This window comes from Hemicordylus capensis, chromosome 1, assembly GCF_027244095.1.
Source record: "Hemicordylus capensis ecotype Gifberg chromosome 1, rHemCap1.1.pri, whole genome shotgun sequence".
NCBI lineage: Eukaryota > Metazoa > Chordata > Lepidosauria > Squamata > Cordylidae > Hemicordylus > Hemicordylus capensis.
In genome coordinates, this window is record NC_069657.1 from 295122314 (window position 1) to 295146901 (window position 24588).

A 24588-nucleotide genomic window follows, 5' to 3' on the forward strand; every position below is an offset into this window, starting at 1 on the left:
GCAACCCCCAAATACTGCTGTTTGGCAACAACTGGCAGGGAATCCACTGTTTCCACCAATCCACTGTCTAAGTTGGCTGCGTCAGCAGGTTGACTGTGCCTGGTAGGCCATGTTCAGCTTCGTGGGTCAGCAGAGGCCCTATCCGTGAGAACTGACACACTGGAATGCGCTACAGTTACAGCCTATTATTAACATATTCTGCTAGTCTGATTTCTGTGGGATCTAACTTCTTGGAAAGCATGTTTAGGATTGGAGCCCTGTTCCTTACCAAAGGGAAAACATGTTAGGTCACTTCAGTCATATAATAAAGTGAAGTTGGATTAATATTTTCTTTTATTATTTCCTTGGTTGGTATCATTTTAAGCCCTTGATGGTATCTTTCAGCCACACATTCTGTATATATTTTAAAATACAGCAGCATCGACTTCTGTTTTAATAACAGTGTTTCTTGATTTCAGATTTGACAAACCTTGTTGTGTTTTCCAACTTGCCAGCATCACTTTACTCCCTTGTAGAAGAGATCTTGCTTGATCACATTTTCTTCATTTCCCTCTTGTTCAAAAGATTAGCACAGAAGCACAAAGACTATAAATCACACATCATCTGAACAATGTATAATCATATTACTGAATGCTGGGTTTTGCCTTAATGAAGACGTATAAACAAGAATATGCTTAAGCTGAACTTCACAGTGCACCTTTTAAACTGGATACATTTTTCAAAAATGCAATCAAATATTTTCTTTGGAATAACCTTTAAAAAAACATACAAGTCACCCTTAAGTAAAAGAACCCATCATTCTGTTTTGGGAATTGTACAAATGTAATAAAGGCAGCTGAAAGGCATGGTAAGGCAAGGCACACAGATTATAGTAGTTCAGTAAATCTGCAGGTTCCCTGTTGAATTAATTGTTCAATTAGACTCAATCGTGTTCAGCCTAATCCTGCATTGCTTTAATAAAGGTAACGACTGGGCTGTGTTTGAGAAGTGTTCATTCTGCAGTAGCATGCACATGTGAAACCAAGTCTTCCTTGTTTGTTTTTCTCTCTAGCAGCACCTCATGCTGGATTGGAGACCACTTCTGAATCTGCCCCAGACATAGGGATAGCCAATCTGCCAGCACTGGAGTCATTTGGGAGCTTTTCCATTTTTAGCCCATCTTCAACAATCACAGTTCAGAAGTTAAGTTCTACTAACGCAGTTCAATAGGACTTACTTGTAGGAAGGAAGTTCAGAATGTTAGCTGTTGTGTATATTAACGGCTTGGGTCCAGGCTACTTGAGTGAGTGCCTCCTTTGCCACGAATCCTCCTGCCTTCTACAATCTTCTGGAATGGTCCCATTATGGTTGCCACCAGCTTGTCTGGTGGCGACTCAGGACCGGGCTTTCTCTGTGGCTGCCCCAGGGCTTTGGAATATGCTCCCTGCTGAAATAAGAGCATCTCCTTCTCTGGTTGTTTTCAGGAAGACCCTCAAGGCTATCCTGTACTTGCAAGCTTTTAATTAGAATTTTAATAATTTGTTTTATATTGTGTTTATTGTGTGTTAACCTGTGATTTTTAAAATTAAAATTTGTACACTGCTTAGAGATTTATATATCAGGTGGTATAAAAACATGATAAATAAAATAAATATTTCCTCACTCATCTGGTGCAACCCACACTGTATCACAATTAAGGAAAGATTTTGAACTGGATGAACTACCACGACTGGAGACATGCCCTAAACAATACTGGGTAAATCCTGAGAGGTATGGACCTTCAGCAATAGGGTCAGAGTTGCAACCATGTGTTGATACAAAAGTGATACCTCATAGCTTTTTATAGTTTTACAAATTGATTTTACAATCTTAAGATTTTAGCCACTTAAAGCTTTTATATAGTCTCATCCATTTTACACTAATTTTACCTGTTCCAACCGCAGTTTTAAGATAGCTCACTGCAGTTTATAACAATATATAGCTTTTAGCCTCTCTGCAGTTCCAGATATAGTCTGTTTTAATGCTGTCTTAGGAACGTAGGAAGCTGCCATATACTGAGTCAGACTATTGGTCTATCTAGCTCAGTATTGTCTTCACAGACTTGGCAGCAGCTTCTCCCAGGTTGCAGGCAGGAATCTCTCTCAGCCCTATCTTGGAGATGCCACCATGGAGGAAACTTGGAGCCTTCTGATCTTCCCAGAGCAGCTCCATCCCCTGAGGGGAATATCTTACAGTGCTCACACTTCTAGTCTCCCATTCATATGCAACCAGGGTGGACCCTGCTTAGCAAAGGGGACAAGTCATGCTTGCTACCACAAGACTGGCTCTCCTCTCCTCTTAATGTAATCTACCCTATGCTGGTCAAATAGAAATTGATTGACAAAAGTGACACACGTTTGCCAGTTTGGATAAGCAGTCTGGGAATTTGAGTCTAGTCTCTTTTCTCCCACTCTGAAAATCTAGCACTAGCTGGGTTGGTTTCAGACTATTGAGGCTGAAATAGCTACACTGATCCTTTCCTCTTCATTCCTATGTAATGTGGGATATGATCAAGCAAAATTGCTAATTAAACAGCGAATTCTAGATTCTGAGAGACAAACTGATCTTGGTAAGGTTTCAATACTGTACATCTTCCTCCAAGAAATGTATGTGTTCCCTTGTAATTATTGCATTCCAACCTGAAAGCATTTTTGTTTTATAATCCTATCCATTTAAAGCATGCTTACAGGCACCACAGTATTAAAAGCCCTTTTCAGACATTAGTTGGTGCACCTGCATACAAATGTTTGTACACCCATACATGTTTTTATGTGAATGACTGTGCCTGAATTTTAAAAGTCAACCTGGGAAGTGTACTGCTGTGCCTGTGTTCAACATGTGTGAATAACCGCACCTGCATACAGATCTGTAGCATGTGAATAGGGCTTAAATGCCATTCCATTCCTAAAATTTGTAATGAAGGAGAGAAGCAAAAAGAAAGCAAATTTCGCTTTACACTATATAGCATGCCTTCTGTCATTCACATTCATAGAAACCTACAATCATGTATTCATAATCTATTACATCATGTATTGGTGAATTATCATCAAGTTTATTAATTTGAATGTATTATTCAGTTTCCAGTGACAGTAACCTTCCTCTCTTATCATACAGCTTATATCCAGTTATTGTGTACAATAATCACTTGCCCATATTCTCTCAAGTTCATCTGGATATTATAGTGCAACAAACAGTATCACACTGTCTTCTGAGTAATACCCATTTATCCTTTGTGTTTATTACCATCCTCTTTGAATCTGTCAACATGTTGTAGGCTTCTTCTTTGTTGCCTGAAGGGTTGCCACTTTTTTAATTGCTCTGGCTTCTACACCTTTAACTGCTGCCTGTCAGAACATTAGCAGGGGAGGGTCTCTCCACCACATATTTGCAGTGACAGGAAAAGTTTCACAGCCACAATCTCTGTGTGCCAAGTTTCTGTTAATGGCACAGAAACAGAACCAATATAAAAGCTGCCAACCCTAGCAAGTAGCATCACAACATTACAATCATTCTTGGAATAATTGTCTTGAGTTACAATCCTCAGATGAGTTTAGTGAGGAAAGTATCACTAACTCCAGTAGCTGACTGAGGAAAATTACTCAAAGTAGTCTCACTGAAATTAAAATGACACATTAGGCAACAACATACATGTCATTTTAATTTCAATGAGACTTTTTTGAATTATTTTCCTCAACATCTCAGCCAATGAAATGAGTCTGGAGTATGTTGACTGAGGGTGCAGATTTGCAAATTTTTACTTCTAACACAAGCAATGTTGTCCCAGTGAGTATCACTGTTGAAACTGATGGACCTACTGAAACCTTGAGATCACATTACACCCATTTAAAAAGAATTACACTGGCTGCCAATAAGTTTCTGGGCAAAATACAAAGTGCTGATTATTACCTATAAAGACCTGAATGGCTTGGGTCTGAGGTATTTAAGAGAATACCTTCTTCTGCAACAACCCCCACCTCCTATTAAGATCAACCAGTTGCGGTTGCCACCAGCTCGGTTGATGGTGATTGAAACTGGACCTTTTCTAGAGCTGCCGCAGGACTCTGGAACGCGCTTCCTAATGAAATTAGAGTCTCCACTTCTCTGAATGTTTTTAAGAAGGACCTGAAAGCATACCTGTTTAGTCAGGCTCTTAGTTTATAGTTTTAAAGTTCTGGGTTTTACACCTTTTATCTGTATTTTAAAACCGTTTTAATTGTATTAATGGTTCTTTTTAGATTGTGAACCACTTTGGGACTTTTTTTGTATGAGGCGGTATAGAAATGTACTAAATAAATAAATAAAAATTACATCAACTATGCATTGTATGAAAGAGTACTCTCTTTTGTCTGCCCAGGATTTCTTCATTTTAGAGACACAGATAACCAGGCTGATTGTTCTTGTGCTTGATAACTGCAACTCATACCTAGGAAAAAGCCACAACCCTAACACAATCCATACCAGAGTAAAGCATTCCAGCTCACAGAAGTGACTAGGAATATTCACTTTTCCAAGGCCCCCTTGCATTGGATTCCCAAACATAAGATCTTGGTCAGTAATGCAAACCCTTGTAAAAGAAACTTCCTGGTAGTTCCAAGACCAGACTAGACATTAAAGGTGCCCTTTTTTGGCACAATATTTTCCCTTTAAAATAGCAGCCAAAGGGGAGAGGGATCCAGGCTATGACTACACATACCTTTGTACCCTCACTGTTCTGTCAAAAATCCTCTCTGAAGTGGCTATTTGTCCCTGAAGGTACAATTTGCTGTAATGGCACCCTTGGGAGCAAATAGCTGCATGGGTGTTCACTAGGAAAATTCTCTACCTGCAGCATGACTGACCCCTCCATATCTCTTATTTTAAGGGGGAAGAACTACACAGACAATGATGTATTTAATGTCTCATCCAGTTTGATTCTCACTTTCTTTCAAGACCTGCTCTCCTACTTTTATATTCAACAACTTGACTTCTAAAAGCAGCTGCATTCCATTGTGTCTATTAAACTGCTGATAACAGAGAAAGTGATTAAAGGGATCTTTCAAAGGATCTCCAATTTGACTGTGATATTTACAGTGACAAGGGGGGAAAACCTAACTACTATTGTCACCATCTCTAATCTCCCAATGCAAAAATTCAACTTTCTTTCCTCTCACTTTTTCTCAATACATCCTAATGCAGAGAGAATCTGAAGAACATATTTTAGGAAAGTGAATATACAACTGTGAGGAGGGACAGAACTGCCCATCTTTCCCACTTGTATCCCGTGGGCAGCTTCTCACAACTGCTGGTAAATCTGCAAGTGGGGGAAATGCTGGGGATATGTCGGGAATGGAGAGCATACGCTCTCAGCAGGCATGTTGCCCAAACCCAGCCAAGCCCAATTCCCGAGATTCTCCACTCGACATTCTCCCTACCTCCGCAACCAAGATTTGAAGCCAGGCGGAGAGTCTTGGGAGAATGTCAGGTGGAGAGCACGGGAACTAGATCTGGTTCAGACAGCACACCTGTCAGGAATGCACTCTCTCAGTTCCCAACATATCCCTGATATTTTCCCCACTTAAAGATTGCCAGTGGTCATGTGAAGCCACCCAATGTACCACTGAAACGAGGCAAATGTGCACATTCCTATGTAGACATGTTTGATAACATGAAATAATTATCCCTCAAAACCGGGGACAGGAGATTATGTCTACTGTACATGCCATCTCAATCAGGGGCAAGCTGAATAATATGGTTTACCTTGGCTCAGGAGTGGTTGGTGAGGGTGGTGACAGACACCTATGAGGAGATAATAAGCAGGTGCTTACCATTGTGTAAGCAGCACCTGAAAGCTGTGGTGCTCTGCCCACAATCCTGTGCAGGGTGGTGGTGCTCTGCCCGGCATCTGGCAGGGCTGCGGTGTAGCCTTAGCTACTGTGTGTGTGTGGATCCTTAACATACACACAGAGACCAGGGCCATGCACAGGACTGCAGGCAGAGCACCACAGCTTGCAGGTGCTGCTTACATGATGGTAAGCACCTGCTTATGACTTCCATAAAGGTGCCTCTTGCCACCCCCTGCCCCGACACTGCCCTTATTGTCCACTCCTGCTTTGGTTATTTAATAGAGTCCTTGTGATGCATCAGTCCCACAAAGCAAGGCTGCATGCTCCAAACAGTTAAGAACCTCCAAACAGTTAAGACATAACAATCTGTCTTCAGTGATCCTGTGAATGCAACTCTTGCTGGGCGCTTTCCAGACTAGACCCTACAACGGGGTCAGGACGAATCTCGGAAGTGTGTTTCCACACTTCCTGCGTCGTGACACTGCAGTCCCTACGTGGACAGCAGGGCACCGTTCACATTTCCAATGCCTTGTCGCGAATTTAATCACTGCAGTATAGAGCTAGGACATCATATACCAGGTGTGGAAAAGTTGCTGTTTTTTTGGGTTGTTAGTGGCTGCAAGGCTGCTCCTCCTGCTGTTTACGTTCCGAATGCCACTTGCATTCAAAGCCAGAGGCATTTTGCTGCTGATGAGCAGCTAGTCTGGAAAACGCCCAGAAGAGCTTTTCTGGATCAGACCAAGGTGAACCAGTCCACCATTCTTGGTAAGAATCCCATCAACCAGCAGGCACTGGATGGTCCAGCAGAAATTGGCCAGAGATCTATGGGCCACAATCTGTCTTCTGTGCACCCGGTTTAGATCTTCTGTGGAATACATCAGGGCAGGGTGGGCATGTGGCCCCATACCCACAGTGATCTTCAGTTTGCTGAATAGGCCCAGAGACCTACATACTTTGTCTTTATCACACACACACACACACACACACACACACACACACGTCATTTTTCTTGCAGACTGTGAAGAGATGTTATTTCTCTTTACATGATTGATTTGAAGTTTGACCAACCAACACTTACTGGGCCATTCAAGTATATTAACAGAAAAAGCTTTGCAGACTTTTTGCAGATTTAGTTACATCCAGATATTCTTCTTCCATACTGCATAAAAGCAATTCAAGTGGTAATGCTTTATTAAATTAACATTCAGGTGTTGGATCCCCAAAACTTCCCCTGTCATTCTACACTAAACAGCACTACTTGAACTACCTAATTGGACCAAAGAGTCTTTTGCACTTTAGCTTACCTATTGCTATGAATAATTTGGACAGTATTTTAGAAAACCATATAGGGGTGGCAGTGGGGGGAAAACATAATGTAATTCCCCCCACCCTTGGATCTACTATAATGGCATTTAGAAAAATGCTGCAATTGCTCATTTGGGGGGGGGGGAATCTGGTTACATGGTATGATCAAGATGAATTTAGATTCAGACACAGTGCCTCACCCAGAGCCATTAACAACAATGGGGAATTTGCCATTAACTCAGTGGGATGTGGATTGTTCCCTTCCATTCATTCGCTGAGAAGGACCTATCTTAACCTACTTATTTTCCAAGGGTAAAGCCTAAGGTATATGTGTAGGAGGAGGAAAACTCTTCTGCACATGGCAATTGTAGGAGGAAGAAAATATAGTGAATGTGCTTTGCTCTGGTTACAGAGCACAAGTAACCAGAGTATTATGGACACTCTTGGATCTTGAAGTTGTCTACACAGCCCTGTGCATTGCACAAATATATCAAAGCTGATATTTTAAGTTCTACGTGGCATGTTAATATGGTGTTTCTCAAATAAATGCCTAATATAGTTTCCCATACTCTTAAGTGATGAATGTCAGGATCTACAGACCTTTATCCAAATGCAATCTGGGCATTAGACCTTGAGAGAAGCTGGGCATCTTTCTAAAGCAGGCCTGCTCAACTTAGGCCCCCCAGCTGTTCTTGGACTACAACTCCCATAATTCCCAGCTGCAGTGGCTGGGATTATGAGAACTGTAGGCCAACATCTGCAGGAGAGCCGAAGCTGAGCAGCCCTGTTCTAAAGAATGGTTAAAGTCTGAGGACATATTAGAGCCCTCTAGTCTGTGTAAGCAAATCAATTACATTTTTCATGCTGGAATCCAATGCACACTTACTTGAACTCAATGGCAAGCAGACTAAGTTACTCAAGAGTTACTCTAAAGGATGACATAATTTCAATAGGACATCAGTCAAGTACAGTAATTTAGTCAGGATGTCAGCCAATGAGACTTCCTTTACAGTAAACATGCATAGGATTGTGTTGTACATCTTTTAAGTCATACCATGTATTTTAAATACCCTAAAAACTGACCAGTTTTGCAAAAGTGAAATTAATAGCTATTGGCAAAAAAAAAAAAAGTTTTCCATCCCTTCCTATAGGCACGAAAGGCTCTTTAAAGGTTTTGCAACACAGCTGTGTAAAGTAAACATTTAAATTTTTTTAACCTAGCTCCCCTATAGCTACATTTTAAAATACTTAAATACTGACGGGCACTGAAGATACTGAGCTAGCCCTGGACTCCCTGGTCTTAGTGTTGGGCATGGCAATGGTACAGCAAGACACTCCTACAGTAGCCTCAGGTAACTCATCCTCCTCAGTCCATTTATTAAGATCTGGGTTGTAGCACTGAATGCATTTCTTGTATTTCTTCTCTATTTCGTTCCAGCCTCCCACCAAGTAAATTTTCCCATTAAGGGTGGAAGCACCAGCAGTGCTCACACCAGTTGGAAGAGGAACAGCATAATTCCACTGGCCAGAATAAGGACTGTAACACTCAACAGGAAGGACATCAACCCTTTCACCTCGACCTCCTAGTTGGGACCCACCCATGACATAGACCTTTTCCCCAAGGGAAATAGCACAGTGCCACCCTCGTGGGGTGCTCAGGCTGGGCTTGTCCTGCCAGCTGTCGCTAGCTGGATCATACATGCAAACTGAACGAGAATAAGCATTATTTATGTACCCTCCAGTGATCAGGATCCTACCATCTATGACCGCACTAGCATGGCAGCACCTAGCCACTTCCAGTGGAGTCTTCATTTGCCACTGATTAATTGCAGGGACGTAACACTCAACGGAAGAGAGGCATCCTTCCGAGTTGCGGCCACCAATGGCATAAAGGAGGCCATTAAACACATTCAAACTGAAATGAGTGCGCCTTTGATTCATATTTGCCAGGTGAATCCACGTGTTGAAACGAGGATCATATCTGAAAGAATTAAGGAGGGGAAAATGGATTATTGATGCAATCCAAACACCAAATTTCAGTTACAAAGTTAATATTGTTACTTCATCTTCCTCAAGCACTCTGGCTAGTTGTTCCTCAAGTTCCTCAAGCAACTTGGCTAGTTCCTCAAGCAACTTGGCTAGTTCCCATGGAGTCAAAGGCTCCCAAACACTGTCACAGCAAGCCAGTTTAGAGACTAAACTAGAGATGATCCTGTGATTGGATCTGCTGTAACTGGATTTCCTGTTTATTATTTTGTTTTGTGGGGGGAAAACGTAAATGCAGTTATGGAGCACACCAAATCAAACTGAGCCGTGACTTGGGGGGAAGAGTTTTTGCTCTTTTGCTCCACTCCTCCCACCCCCCCAATCTAAATTACCCTTACCAACACTGCCCTAAGGAAAAACATATACAGTATGTACCCTATGATCTGAGCATAGCTCTATGGACCTCACTTCTAGTTATAATGACTTGCACTTCTTTAACACTATGCCTTTATCTCAATTAGTTACCACCATGTTGATCCTGTGTACAGAAGGTATGAAGATCAATGGAAAACACTTGGAATGATGCAAAATACAGTTGATCCACAGTGCTATAAGTGAATACAAATGGGGAAGTGAATAATCATATTTAATATTGATGATGCTAAACTATTGCATCATGGGATGAGCTGTGGTCAGTTTAGTTACGCATAAAGTCATGGTCAATATGGAGGCTGCAGCTCCTTTGACAACAGTTTTTATTTATAAAACTACTTTCTAGATAATACACACATTTTATATTGTTACACATTATGTCCTTCACTACTTATGTTTTTGGTTTATTTTATTTCAGTAAATTCATTATAAGCACTGGGTATAATTTTACTTTGAGATGAGATGTATTGTTTTTGAGATGCATTGTAGCCATTCTTTTAGCGCAAGCAAGTGAAAAAATCAGATTGCCAGCTCGCTAATAAAGTTAAACTGAACTGGCATGAACTATAATTAGTCTGCTCCTAGTAGTTTACTGTCACTAGCTATATCTGAAATTGTTTTACCATGAAAAATAGCCAATGACTATAGCACGTGAATGCTTAGATAAAATTTAAGGAAATATATAAGAAACTATTCACCCACCCACCCCCGCCCCACCAGAGGAATATTCTTATTCCTGACATGGTCCAAAATACATCACTCAAAATCTAACAAGAGAAATCTTAGGAACAACTCCTGAGGTAAAGGTTCAGACCTCCTTGTATGTTATACGTTATGTATATGTTATGTTATGTATGTTAGGAGAGGAGAGCTGATCTTGTGGTAGCAAGCATGACTTGTCCCCATAGCTAAGCAGGGTCTGCCCTGGTTGCATATGAATGGGAGACTTGATGTGTGAGCACTGCAAGATATTCCCCTCAGGGGATGGAGCCGTTCTGGGGAGAGCAGAAGGTTCCAAGTTCCCTCCCTGGCTTCTCCAAGATAGGGCTGAAAGAGATTCCTGCCTGCAACCTTGGAGAAATCGCTGCCAGTCTGTGAAGACAATACTGAGCTAGATAGACCAATGGTCTGACTCAGTATATGGCAGTTTCCTATGTTCCTATGGATAATATGAAATGCAGCCTGAATCACACTAAAATTGGCAGGAAGCATTACTGTTGACTTTGGTGAGATCACGATTTCATACTAAAATGAGCTAAAAGCTCATTTTATAGCTAAAAGCTCATTTTATAGCTAAAAGCTCATTGTCCCCACACCCCAGTCCCAAGGAGGGCAGAGACACAATCAGCTTGGATAAAAGGGCCACAACGTGGTGCAATCAGTGAGCTGTGCAAGAACAGACTCCACTACGCCACAATGCGGGCCTAACTAAGGCCAGGTTAGAACATTGCTGTCCTCGCCCGTGCCTAAAATGAGCAACACACCCTGACTCAGGAGAGAATTGGGATATGCCTGCTTCGTCCCGCTCATTGCCAACCCCAAAGTGGTCAGGGCACTTCTAGGGCTTCACACCCCACAAGCAGTTCAGCCTTTAAGGCTTATGAAGCCCTGAAGCAGGTTTCCTGGTGAATCAAAGTCCCTGAGCCACAAAGCCTCTAAGGAACGACTGACCAATTCACCCTTTTAACTGTCCAAGGGTGCTCACCAATCTCAAACCCTTATGCACCTCCACCCAGCCAGCCAAACTCGAATGGAAGAGGAGGCATGTGAGCTGCCTGAGCAGTGTGCAGTCCCCACCCTCCTGTGAGCCCCAACCTATTGGGGCAGCACTTCATGGGACTGAGCTGAGGGGTGGGGCAAGGGCCATCCCCCAGCACCAGGCTGCAGGATGGGAGCATTCTGGTGGCCATTAGGGTTAACAGTTATCTCACCTATGTAAACAGGGCTGACTTCTTATTTCAGATGTACAGTGTCTTCAGCCCAGTCTTAAAATGTCTCAAAGCTGCTGGAAGACTTAGGACACGAGTGAGGCAACTGTGAAGTTAAAATAATGATTCTGTGCTCACACTCAGGGAAATATGTTAGCTCAAATCTTTAGGACTGGGGAAGGAGAATCATCAGTACAGTTTCTAGCCAGTCTGATTTGTAATATCTGCTGTAGGAGTGAGAATGTTAATATTTGTTTCACTGGTGGTATGTGCTGTTGGTTTAGGAGGTGAGATGTATTCAAAAGAACATAAGAGATATGCTGAATCCAACCAAAGTAGGGGTGTGCACGGAACCGCGGAGCTGCAGTCCGGCACTGGGGTGGGGGGTTCCATTAAGGGTGGGGGGGCTTTACTTACCCCCTCCTGCGCTTTCCACCTTTGGCGCCATACTTATTGTAAAAAACCCGGCGGCAGGATCCCTCGCCGCCCGCTTCAATCGAAGACGATGGCTCCTCCGTGGTAAAAAAAAAATCGGGCGGCTTTAGGCTTCTAAAGACTTTTGCAGACCGGCAGGGAAACGGGCGGCAGGGGGATGTCCTCCCGTCCCCTTCCCTGCCGGGCTGCAAAAGTCTTTAGGAAGCCTTCTGCACGCGCACGTGCAGAAGGCTTCCTAAAGACTTTTGCAGATGGCAGGGAAGGGGGCGGGAGGACATCCCCCTGCCGCCTGCCCATTTCTAGAGAGCGAGCGGTCGGGTCCGGGGCGAGATTTAAGGGGGTGGCAGGGGGCTTCAAGGGGGCGGCAGCAGCAGGGTCTTCAAGGAGGCTTCAAGGGGGTGGCAGGGAAGTATCCTGCCGCTTGTTTTTTTTTACCACAGAGGAGCCATCGTCTTCGATTGAAGCGGTCGGCGAGGGATCCTGCCGCCGGGTTTTTTACAATAATTACGGCGCCAAAGGTGGAAAGCACGGGAGGAGTAAATAAAGCCCCCCCGCCCTTAATGGAACCCCCCACCCTACCCTTCCAAACCCCAAACAGCCCATGTCCGGACCAGTCCCGAGGCCAGTAGAATGGCCTCCGAACCGGTCCGTGCACATTCCTAGACCAAAGATGCATTGATTCCAGCATCCCATTTCTAACAGCCATCAGGAAAAAATAAAACATGGTTTTAAGGAGTCTGAATGTCTTCCATGGCCTATAACTAAGCAATTAAGGTCTGGTTGGGGAACTGAACAACAAGAAGGGCTCTTTGATGGCTAGAAATGTCTTTCCCCCATCTTTGGAAAGTGGCAACGTTCAATCAGGGGCAGAAAACTGTGTGTAACCATTTGAATGTGGATCCTGTGTAAGAAAGAGCGGAGAGTTTAGCTGGACTAGAAGCAGCCTGGGGATGTGTGCGTGTGTGCGTGGAACACCGCACTGGGGTGTGTGGAACACAGCACTGTTGCTTGGGGATTCTGATGCTGAATTAGAGAATTTGCGACCTGTTTATACTATGGTCTATTTGTAAATAAAGCAAATATTACAGACACCATAGCTCTCAAGAGCTCTCACATCCAAATGAAACAAATCCTGATACTGCTGCCTCTTGAATTCTTACTGCCATTTGCACATGTGAAGCAATGCCTAACCTGAGTGGGCAAACCTTGCTCGTGCAACATGTCCCGAGTCAAGAATATGTCATATCACTGATTTTTCTGAAATGAGTATGCATGAACTGAAAATTTCAGTGTTGATTAATGTATGCAATGGGATTATTCTCAATAGTGCTACATAGCTGAAAGTGAAAATAAAATGCCTGTACTAAAAACACAAGTCACGCTTCTCATTTTAAGGTGAAGGTGAGTATCAGTGGCCATCTCCCGTGAACAGATATAACAAAGCAGTTCAGCAGTTGGCTGAAAAATAAAGCTTTTTCAACAAACATTTTGCTGAAAAAGCAAGGTCGTCCACTCATTATGTTCTCATAGCTATATTGAGCTGCAATACAAAACTATTCTTAGTGATCTGAACTGCAATATTAAACTAAGCAAAAAGAGATGAGACACTGGAAGCCAAAACTTATGAGTAAACTCAGAATTAGTTTTCCCTGAGCACTAAATAAATTGAAGCACATAATAAGAGAAATAATAATTGGCATAGCACTCTCTAAGAGTGCAAAGTGCTTGACATGTATTATCTTATTACCTATAACAACTCTGTAAGGTAAGTAAGCATTATTATCTCCTAGGGAAGCTGGGGAGATGAGTTGAGAGGGGAGTGGCTTGCACAAGGCTACCTAGTGCATTGATGGCAGAGGTGAGATTCAAATGGGGCAGGTGTGGGGTGGGAGTCCAGATTCACAGCTCAGTTTCTTAGCCACTACACCAGGCTTCTGCTGCACAAATAATTAGAAATGTGTCCTGTTTTAAGTGCAGTGAGTGGATGTCTTCTGAGGAAACACCAAACCAACCACAGACATCTGCACATTGAACGCTATCCAAGAATACACCAGCCTGGACAAGATACAATCCCAGTGTCATTCTTGAAATATAGAATAAGAAATCATCCCTGCTAACAGGGCAGAGAGGCATCTTTTAAAGTGGTGACTCTCTTCAGTTTTAGCAAGGGGATGGCTGTTCCTGATCAGCCTACCCCACATCTTTCCAATGGCTGTTTTTTGGCATTTCCTTTCATTTTAGACTGCGAGAACTTTTGGGACATGGAACCATTTACTCATTCTTTTTTTAAAAAAATCCTGTCACTACTTTTTGAACCTTTTTGTTGAAAAATGGTGTAACAATAAATATAGGATACTTTAAAAAAAAAATTTTTTTAAATTTTACCCTGGTCTGAAATGCTCAGGACAGGAACATTTTTTTAAAGCATAGAAATAGTTATGTAAAAAATTAGAGAGCATTATGCACATGTTTAGAAAACACACATGTGGTCTGCTGAAATCTCTGCTTGCTTCTCCATATGTACCTAAATAAGGAAGGACTGATACCAGCTCCAATCAGAAGGGGCTTTGGTAAGCCACTATATGAAGAGAAGTAGGGCCTACTTCAAATGTGACAACACAGCACTTCTGTGAAGGAAAAAACAGACGAAATGTAGACTGACACACATGATGGTTTACACATAATGGGCCAGTTCACATGAATAATGGCCCCACACAACCCTACATGCGATAACCTTGGGGCCACTGGCAAGAATGCATCTGCCCTGACATCTTTCAAAGATGTGCCGACATGATTGTGGCACATCCTTTAATCATATGTGAGAGGTGATCATCTGAATTAATCTGTGCATGTGCTAAAAAACACATCGGCATGTTCTTTAATGAACGCATGAGGGCAGGCGCATTCTCGGCGTGTCCCCACTTTAATCATACGTGGGGGCGGGGCTATGTTCGTTTGAACCAGCCCATTATTTATCTTGCTGAAACTATTTTGTTAAGAGGCTGTGGCTGGATGCGTCTTCCCATTCTAGATGCACATGTATACACGCAGCAAAACAGGTTCACATGCAATTATCAAGGGACACAACCAGTGTTCCCTATAACAGGGATTCTCAGTTGTTGACTACATCTCCCATCATCCCCACCATAATGGCCTTTGGCTGGGGATTATGAGAGTTGTAATAAGTCAACAACATCTGGGAATTTCTGATACAGGGAAGACTGGACACAACACATCACTCCTACTGGAAACCGCCTGGGAGCCCCAGGTAAGATGAGTTCTTTGGTGGAAGAACAGAGTATAAGTGTAATATACAAACATGCAACAGTCTGTATGCGGTCAACATGCTGCTTCTTAGATGTCAGTGCTACGAAATCCATCCCATTTGAGTATATTTAGCACCTTTATACCCTCCCTCTCCTGGTATTCATGACAGCTTCAGACAAGAAGGAATCTCAGTAGGAAGCTTTCAAGGGACACAAGTATACTGGAATACACAGGCCAAACAAAATATGGTTAGAATGTATCTTGGACTGCCTCTGCTGGAGTGAAGTGTGAGGCTATACACTTTGCCAGAGAGCCTTTTTGAAAGGGGGCATGGTGGAGGGCCTTAGCCTCTCCTCCTAGGAGTGACGTGTTGGTAAGTACTCTTAATGTAGCCCTCTCAGTCCTCCCACTCGGTCTTCCCTTTTCCCCTTCCCTCTTCAGGGCAAGAGAGGAGAAGGAACTGCTAGCATGTGAGATTACTGCCAAAACTGAGATTACTGCCAAAGCTATCCCTGCTAACTGAGCAAAGAGGCACCTTTCAAAAAGTGGTAATTCTCTTTATTCAGCAGGGGGAGAGCAACTGGACCTATCCATCCTCAGCACAGCATCCCTCCAGTGGCTGTTGCTGGTATCTATCTTATGTTTCTTTTTTAAAGATTGTGAGCTCTTTGCGGACAGGGAGCCATTTTATTTATTTATTTATTTCTATGTAAACCACTTTGGAAACTTTTGTTGAAACAAGGCATTTAAATATTCATCGTATTTGTATTTGTCATAAAATCAGCCCTGGTTACTGTCCAACTGCTCTATTTTCGAGAAACAGAGGACATGCTGGATTGTTCTACATGTCAATAGTTCCTTGGCCTCCTCACATGATAAAGAAGATGCAGAGAAAGAAAGCAGTTTGCAAGAGAGAAGCAGGGAGAGAAACAAGATGAGGAGCAGGGATGGCCCAAGGTACTGCAGCACCTGGGGCAAGGTGCCCAATGCTGCCTTGCTCCACAATCCTGGTAGGGCACAGCTCCCTTTCAAAGTGAGCCTTTGCAAATGTTGGGAGTGGCGTGGAGGAGGGAAGGTTGCCAGTACTGTTCCCTCTAACAGGGATTCCCAGATGCTGTTCACTACAACTCCCATCATCCCCAGCTGCAGTGGCCTTTGGTTAGGGATTTGAGAGATGAAGTCAACAACATCTGGGAATCCCTGTTAGAGGGAGTACTGGTTGCCAGCAACCTCCTCTTCTCTCCTTGTGTTTCTTGCAAACCTTTTTGCAAGGAGTGTGGGGGGAAGCACTCCTTTCAAACTTGCAAGGGCTAGATAATCCTGAAAAGCTGCTCTGATGGCAGCAGTAGTTGGCATCTCACTGCTCTGCTGTTGTCCTAATAATCTGCCATCTGAGGCTACTGTCTGCCCTTGCCTCATGAAAGGGCTGCCCCGAAGCAGAGCCCACTCCATATTTTGCTTTGCTCCTTCCTTACTCTTATATTCATCCACTCGACACACACACTCTTCCCTCACAATTTGATTCCATTAAAAATGATTCCCTAAACACCTCTCCTCGTCTCCTGCACTATTTCAAGTAGTAATAAGAGTGCCTCTCTCATTTCTGAACCAACTAGGGGCAGAAGAAGGAGCAGAATTGGCTGAAAGATAAACTGTACATGTATATGTTTTTATTTATATTTATTGTTAGATTTTTATACTGCCTTTCATTAAAACAATCTCAAGGAGGTTTACAAAACATTTAAAACAATATAAAACTACTAGCCGACCCCACACAGAACATCTGTGCGCTCTTTGGGGCCGGCAGTTATCTCTTCCCCCCCTTTCTGCCCCAGTCTCCGCTTCTGGGTCCAGCCACCTCTCCTCCCCACTGCCACTTCTGCCCCCCCTTTCTTTCCCCCCTCCTGGGCCTTGCCTCCGCGGCCACGGCGATCAATCCTCCTGGCTGTGCCTCAGCCAATCAGGTGTGTCCACCACCCAGCCAATCAGCTGGGCGCTGGGACACACATTCCAAGGCACACCCAGGAGCATTATATATAGAGATAGAAGTTACTGAAAAAAATATTAAATTGGAATATCAAAAAGTTTAAAAAACATTTTATGAGAAAGACTGAGTCAGCTTTCATGTCCATATTGAAGTGGCAGACTGGGGAGTAAGTAAACCAGGCCTGCTCAGCTTAAGCCCCCCAGCTGTTTTTGGACTACAACTCCCATAATCTCCAACCACAGTGGCCAACAGCCAGGGATTATGGGAGTTGTAGGCCAACATGTGCAGAAGGGCCGAAGTTGAGCAGTCCTGAAGGAAACATACAAAGCTGCACGTATACCAGTCAGACTTAAGGAACACAGCACTATCCACTCTGACAAGCAGCAGCCCTCGAGGATCTCAAGTTCAGATCTTTCTCAGCTTGCTGCTAAATATTCTTTGAATGGGTGACGCCAGGGGTTGAACCTGAGACTTTCTGCAGGTAAACCACTGAATTATGACCCCAGGGTAAACCTGAGATGACTGAGGTTCAGGTCTTTCTACCATATGCCTATATTTTCCAGAAGCCCTTGCAGTGGTGGTATATAGACTGCAAACCCTCTGAGGGTTTTTTTATCCTGTAGAATACCTAGTGCAATGTTGGCACATATGCAAAGGCAGCCCAGATCTAATCACCTAACAACTTGCCACATCAGGGTGACCACAGACATACCTGAGTGAGAGGTAATGAGTGTTTGCCGGTCTCTTTATATGAACAATGGTGTGCAAAGCTTTCCGCGAGTGAGTCCCACTGGCTATATTAGACTTAGAGTGAACAATTTACTCCCCGCTCACTAAGTGGGGGGGAGGTTTCCCCCACATTTTAGAACGATGCAATACACCTGATACCTTACAATAATGGGACATTTTTATAATATAGGCTAAATATTATATTTAATAGATTTTAAATGGTTTTTAAAATAAATTTATGTTAATATTTTAATGGCTTTTATTTTATGTTTTTTGTTAATTTTTTTGGATGTAAACCATTCTGGGATGGTATATAAATGTAATAAAATAAAATAAAAAGGACAATGAAAAAGGGAACGAAAACAAAAATCTGCCATTCCTACAATTTCTAAATATTATATGGATTTTGACATTTTTCCAATGGCATCGACAGCTCTTGAATTAAGAAACATGCTATTCTTGCCTAATATTTATGCCATCTAAAGTAGTGTAAAGTTACCAATGGCAAAGACACAGTTTTCTCTCCAATTTTTCTTCTAAAACATGTGCATACTTGCCAGTATTCCCTTTTTGTGTATCTTGGATGGTGTTTATTTATTGTCGGCATTTATGTAAGAACAAAAAAAGGCCACCCTTAGTAAAGATGTTTATCCTGTTCTGCCTTCTGTCTGACTGTTCCGTTACACATTTTCCCCACCTCTCTCTCAGTCTCTAGCTGCCTGTCCTGAATTTGCAGCCTCTCTAGCCCTAAAAATAATCAGTTACCTGCAGAAATTGCTGACTGCATGCTTAGCCTGATTCCTGGCATCATTCTGGTCTTCACCACCTGCCACATAGAGGAATCCATCCATCACAGTGACACACTGGTTGAAGCTTTTAGCTGGCATCTCGGTAAGCCTCTTCCATCCATTGTCAGGATCTCTGTACAAAATGTCTCTACTAAGGGATTTCTCTGTTAAAGCTGGGCGTCCCCCAACTGTAACCAGGACCCGTAACCCTCCACGAATCCTTGTTCTTCGAGACTGCAAGGTGTTCTGGTGGTAGGGGAGTAAGTGGTAGTTCATGGCATCCACTAGAAGTCTATGGCACTCCGCATCTTGCATCATTCTTGGTATAGTTTGAACATGATTCACTAGTTCTTGAGCAGAGATGGTACAAAACCGGATGTTGCTCAAGAGGTCAGCAGCGTATTTGGCTCTTTTTTGGTCAAATTCCAGCCATCTCATTGCAATCTGGAATGCAACAAGTTCAGAGGGCAACTGCAAGTCGTCATCTGCAAGAAGTTCATTGATCTGTTCAAAAGTTAGTTTTAAGAACTGATCCAATTCAGAAAACTCAATGAAGTTGTCTCTTATGAATTTCTGTGCTGTTTCCTTGGTGCTCTTTAGTCCATAGGTCTCTGCAATGTTGGCAATATACATACAATTCTCCACATTGATTTCTTGCATCAAAAAATCACTGCACATCTTCACAAGGGTATGGATCTGAAGATAAATGGCTGTGGAGATGATGCTACCTATAGTGTACAGTGAGAGCGTGAGCTTCCCAGTGTAGGCATATGCAATGACAGTAGCTAGGCCCAGCGGAGATACATCATTGAGGTCGACTCTCTGAGTAGATGGGTCTTTCTTTAAGATGTTATGAAAGTAATCACTACACGAAGCCATCACCACCTTGTGGACATCAAATGACTTGGTTTTGGTGCCAATGACTAAATCACAGAGAAAGTTTTCCAGCCTCATTCTGCAAAGCCCTTCCAGGAGATTGGGGCTATAGAGAGCATCAGAAACCTCAGCTGAGACACAGCTGAAGCCATTGCCTCCTTCCAGAAGGCCATTCAAACCATTCAGTTTGCTGAGAGGACCATCCTCCACTATGATTGTCAGCTCATTGATATCGGCCTTGGTCTTTTTGACATTCTTCTTCTTAGGCGCCATGACTGTAATAGATATCACAGCCAAGAGCTTGCTGAAAAGAGCAGAATGGTGGGAAAAAATATTTAGAGCCACATTTCAGTTTTATATATTACAACACCTTCCAAAAGAGGACCAGCATGGTAGGAAGCAAGCACAGGCAGAATAAGGAGACACAAAATGGCAGGAGGATGTAGAGAGCACTGTTTTGCTAGGCAGCTACAGCTCACATACAGTTAATCAGCACTTGGTAAATGATGTTCTGTACCCACCCAGTGCCTCATGTCACATTCAAAGCCTTACTGCATACTATTCCATTCAAAATTGTTTCTGGCTTCCAATAAATGAAACTATTGTGCATGTTCAGAGAGATTTTGCAAATACTGATTTCAGAGAGGAGGAGAAGCTAAGCAACACATAAAGAAGAATTCATTTTTAGGAAGGCATTAGTGCCCATCTGGAAGTAACTATTCGCCATAGCTATTGAAGGCTGCGGCCAATGGCTATTGTAGTTTAGAACTAACTTCCATAGAATTTGGTGTAACATGTCCATTATGGCCTTTTAAGCAGTTTTATATGTAAGAGGTTTTGGTTTAAACAACCTTTAAAAAAATTTTTTAAGAGGGAGGGATCTCCAAGAATGAATCCCCCCTATAATCATTTCTGCTACTCCTGTTAATGCTTACCCCTCACAGTAGCCTGTGGTGACAGCAATGTGGGACAGCGCTATATGCAGAGTCCAACACAAACTCAGTTTACATTGAGCAGCTCTTATTCTTTAGACTTGTGTGATGGCGAAGGGACCAAAGTCTCCTTCATACCATTCAGTTCCATGTAGCCTTCTACCAAATGACTGGCAAACAGGAGAAACCAACTACTTGGGGCAGGAAGAATGGTTATGGACTTTCTGCACCCAAGTTCCATTGAAATCCACATGATTTCCAGTTGTCCCCAAAGTAGGGTATATTTTTGCATTCACCAAACAAGGCCTCGTTCAAAATCTCATCTTGAATATGAACAGAATTTCAGCTGGGTGCTCTATCATATAACCAGAAGCACAGGAAACATTCCTGGAAAATGGAGTCACCTTCTCCCCGTAGAACAATTCACTATGCCAACAGCGGGAAGCTAGCCATGCAAGCTGTGTAGTCCACACTGGTTGCACAGCTACCTTCTCAAGTATGTAAAGTAGTGGAAAATCAATACCAGGTGAAGCACCTACATGTATGGATCACACAGTACAAGTGTGCTGTGTGATGGACAAGGACAGGGAGATCAAGGTTCAAATCCCCACTCAGCCATGGTGCTCACTGGGAGACCTAAGTTTAACCAACCTCACAGGGTTGTTGGGCAGATAGAATGTGGAAGGGAAAGAAGTTTATATGCTCCTTTGAGCTCCTTGGAATAAGGACAGGATAAAAAAATATATAACACACTCATGCTTTATTAGTTTATCTGTACCCACTGATAAGCACCTATCTACCCTAAAGAAGCCAAAGGATAAGAGAAGGAAAGGCATCATTTCCTTTAAAAGGATATATAAACACAGCAACATCCACACCACTGCTTTCTTGTCAAAAGACTTTGCACCGAGCTTTAAAAGCATGCACTGTTCAGCATTTTAACTTTAGAAAGGCATGATTCGTTCTGCTTTAAGAAGCATGGTTTATACCACTCCCCCTGCTGCATGGTGACAGCTAGCCCATGTGTGCTAGAAGTGTCAGTGTCACCACAGGCCAAAATGAGCTGAGATCCCAGAATGCTGCTTTGCCAAAGTGGTGGGTCAGCTGCTCCGTTTCCCCCCTCTCCAGCTGCATTCCTCAAGTTGCATCTGTTGAAACCTATCAAGAGTCGTTTCCAAGAATAGCAAATGCTCTCTGGCCTCAAAGCCACTTGCCATTTTAAGACACATCCAGTTTAAGGGGCGTTTGTTGCTTTTGAACATTATCCTTTAAAAAAAATTATTGTTATTTCAGTATACATTTGCAACAACTTTGCCTCTCACTTATGAAAATTACTGTATATTTCATTGGTACAGATTGAGAATAATTAACATCCTGTGGATGCCTATACATTCTACTTCTCAGCAAGCTGAGTGAATGTTCCTTTGGAGAGGTTCGTGGACATTTAAACATAGCCAGCTATCTTTTACATATTTAAAGATTAATGGGTTCTCTGTAAGAATTGTTGCTCACATTTTAAAAGTTTTAAATTCTATCCATCTTCTAAAGGGTTTTCGTTCTGATCATTCAAGAAATGCTTTCTCCATGGAATTTTAGTAACAAAAATTCTTGATGCTAAAGAGACAAGTTTCTTCAAGTTTCCCATGATGTTAAAATTGCAGGAAAATGTACAAGGAAATACACAGAAAATCTTAGATCACATTATTCTCTAGGGCCTTTCATAGCTACAGCCGGTCACACTGACTTTGTAGCCTGGAGATAATTCATGTCATTTCAACTCTGAAGTACAGGAAAAAAACTTTCCCTAGGAACACTAACAGAGACCAACCCGATAAGAACATGATTAGAATAGCCTTACCCTTTCAGGAAAGAGCCTTCCCAGGGCTGCCCAGCACAATATCTACGAAAATATCTCTTGAAAAGAATGAGAAAAGACAGGGGGGAAAGCGGAAGTTCAGATTTCACCTGAAAAGTCCTAGCAATTGCGGTTTCTAGTGTGACCCTGCTGCCACTGTGGAGCAGAGAGACTGGAGCCTGCGCTCTGGCCAACTTTAAAATGCTTCCTCCTCCCATTCCCCCCCACCCTCCCATGGTCACCCAGAGGGGTTTATGTTTCCTGTGTCTTTTAAACTCAAGTAACTAGACATCCACAATGAAATAAAAGGGATAAGCTCCTAGGAATTACACCACTACCATTACTGTAATCTTACACCGGAATGTCTAGAGGGCCATTTCCCCCTAAAGGGCTACAACATGGTCTAGAGGGCTACAACCTTTTTTGCAGGGCATAATTTTATCGATCGTTGAAATAAATGAGGCCTCAGCAATGATTAAAGTGTTAATTCTCCTTTCATCACACTTCACAATTCATAACTAAATGTGCCAGCTTTATTTCTGACTGAGCCTTCAGGCATTCAGGAGATGAAGATTTTGGGTACCCGAATTAATTTTTGTGAGTCTTTGCTAGACATATACTCAGAGGCGCTCTTACCCCTGGACTTTGGGGGCAAAGTTCAGGGCCTCCACCCCCCCATCCTCTTTAGTCTGTCCTGGGTGGTATGGTTTGTGCCCTCAGGAACCTACGTGTTAAAAATTATGTTTAACTTGCAGCGGGGTGGGGGGAGGGCTCCAAAGGTCTTTATGTCCAGGTGTTAAAATTATCTAAGTGCACCTCTGCATATACTTGTTTAAGGAATAGGAGCCCTGTCAGGGGGGAAAGCCAACAACCCAGGAACACTTATTTTCTTTATTTCTAGTAATGTTGCTTCAACCCAAAGGCAACATACAACAGTTAAACAATAAAACCTTAACACCCAATCATCTATCGATAGAGAGCATAATTTAATGAGCATCCCACAGAAGCACAAAATTGCATAAGATAATTTTTAAAGCCTAACTGATAAAAGCACAGCCTAAAAAGCTATTAAACACATCTGTAAAAAGCAGCATAAAAGAATGCATAAAAATAGGTCTGCCAGCTCTTGATATCAAAAGCGTTAGTACCCAGGAGGGGTCTGAGTGTGCAAAACAGAGCAGGTGGGGCCTGGTTCTGGAAGTTCTTGGGATAGAGTTAATCAGTTTGTGGGTGTTGGTGGGGGGATCTGGGGTGGCGATCAATGGTTTGGTGAGTTCGTAGCAGAACCCAGCACAAGAGCTGTCTATTCATTCAAATGTACAGCTAAAAGAAGAAGAATAGTTGGGGCAGGGAGACAGGAGGCTAAATGGCCTTGCCCCTTACTTTTCTGGCAGCTCTTGTGAAAGCAAAAATAAAATACTATACAACATTACTAGCTTTATATATTTTTTCCGAGTCAGTTGGCAGTCCTAATAATAAAAGCAGCATCATAAACACAGTAACAACTATTAGATATGTGAGAACATCAGCACACACCAGACACCTTCTAAAAGCTCAACAATGTATTACTTACCACTCCGTAAAAAAGCTCAATGCATAAAGAAAACACAACTTATCTAAAGACTGACTCCAGTTTCAAGTGCATCTGGCCTAAGACTGATCAGTCCTTGAGGAGTTCATATAGGTCCCAAATACTCACACAGGCTTCAGCAGCAAAACTGTTTCCTCACTTCTCCCACATGGCTTTGGCTCTTAAAGAAGTAGTACACAACAATAGAACAGAATTTTATTATTACAGTCTATTGATCAGCAAAATAAAAGGTCAATAAACTGAAGAGTACAAAGGGAATTAGAACCAACCCCACAAAATATGGTTCAAGGTAAAACACAGACCTGCCAACATGTCCCTATTTTCACAAACACCTGACTGGGAAAATAGGGACATGTTGGCAGGTATGAAAACACAGTAAGAAACAATCTGGCATAAAAACATAAAACATAGTTCAAGATAACTTTAGATTCATTTAAAAAAAAAAAACCACAATAAAAGCATGGCTCAAGGTAAAACAATCCAAAAAGCCCCGCAAAACATGCATAAAAACATGAACAGATAGAAGACAATGTTAATATAATAGCTCAAAGTAAGCACAAGTTGAGAGTCCTTTCACAAATGTGAATAGAGTCAGAAACATATTTCACTACCCTTTCAGTTCAGATGTTGTTGAACT

General features: G+C 42.5%; 1 protein-coding gene across 8 annotated transcripts in view; it reads right to left on the reverse strand.

Annotated features, from left to right (window-relative positions):
- Positions 1-315: 315 nt before the first annotated feature.
- The window catches only part of KLHL31 (kelch like family member 31), a 32503-nt gene continuing 8230 nt past the window's right edge, over positions 316-24588 (reverse strand). For 2 of the 8 annotated variants that reach the window (XM_053286381.1, XM_053286385.1), the window contains exons 2-4: positions 24060-24111; positions 18675-19877; positions 316-9126 (exon numbers count right to left, since the gene is read on the reverse strand). In XM_053286381.1, coding sequence (XP_053142356.1) covers positions 8394-9126; positions 18675-19846 — 1905 coding nt within the window. In that variant the 5' untranslated portion in view covers positions 19847-19877; positions 24060-24111 and the 3' untranslated portion in view covers positions 316-8393. The other 6 variants (XM_053286380.1, XM_053286379.1, XM_053286382.1 and 3 more) reach the window with 6 other exon arrangements.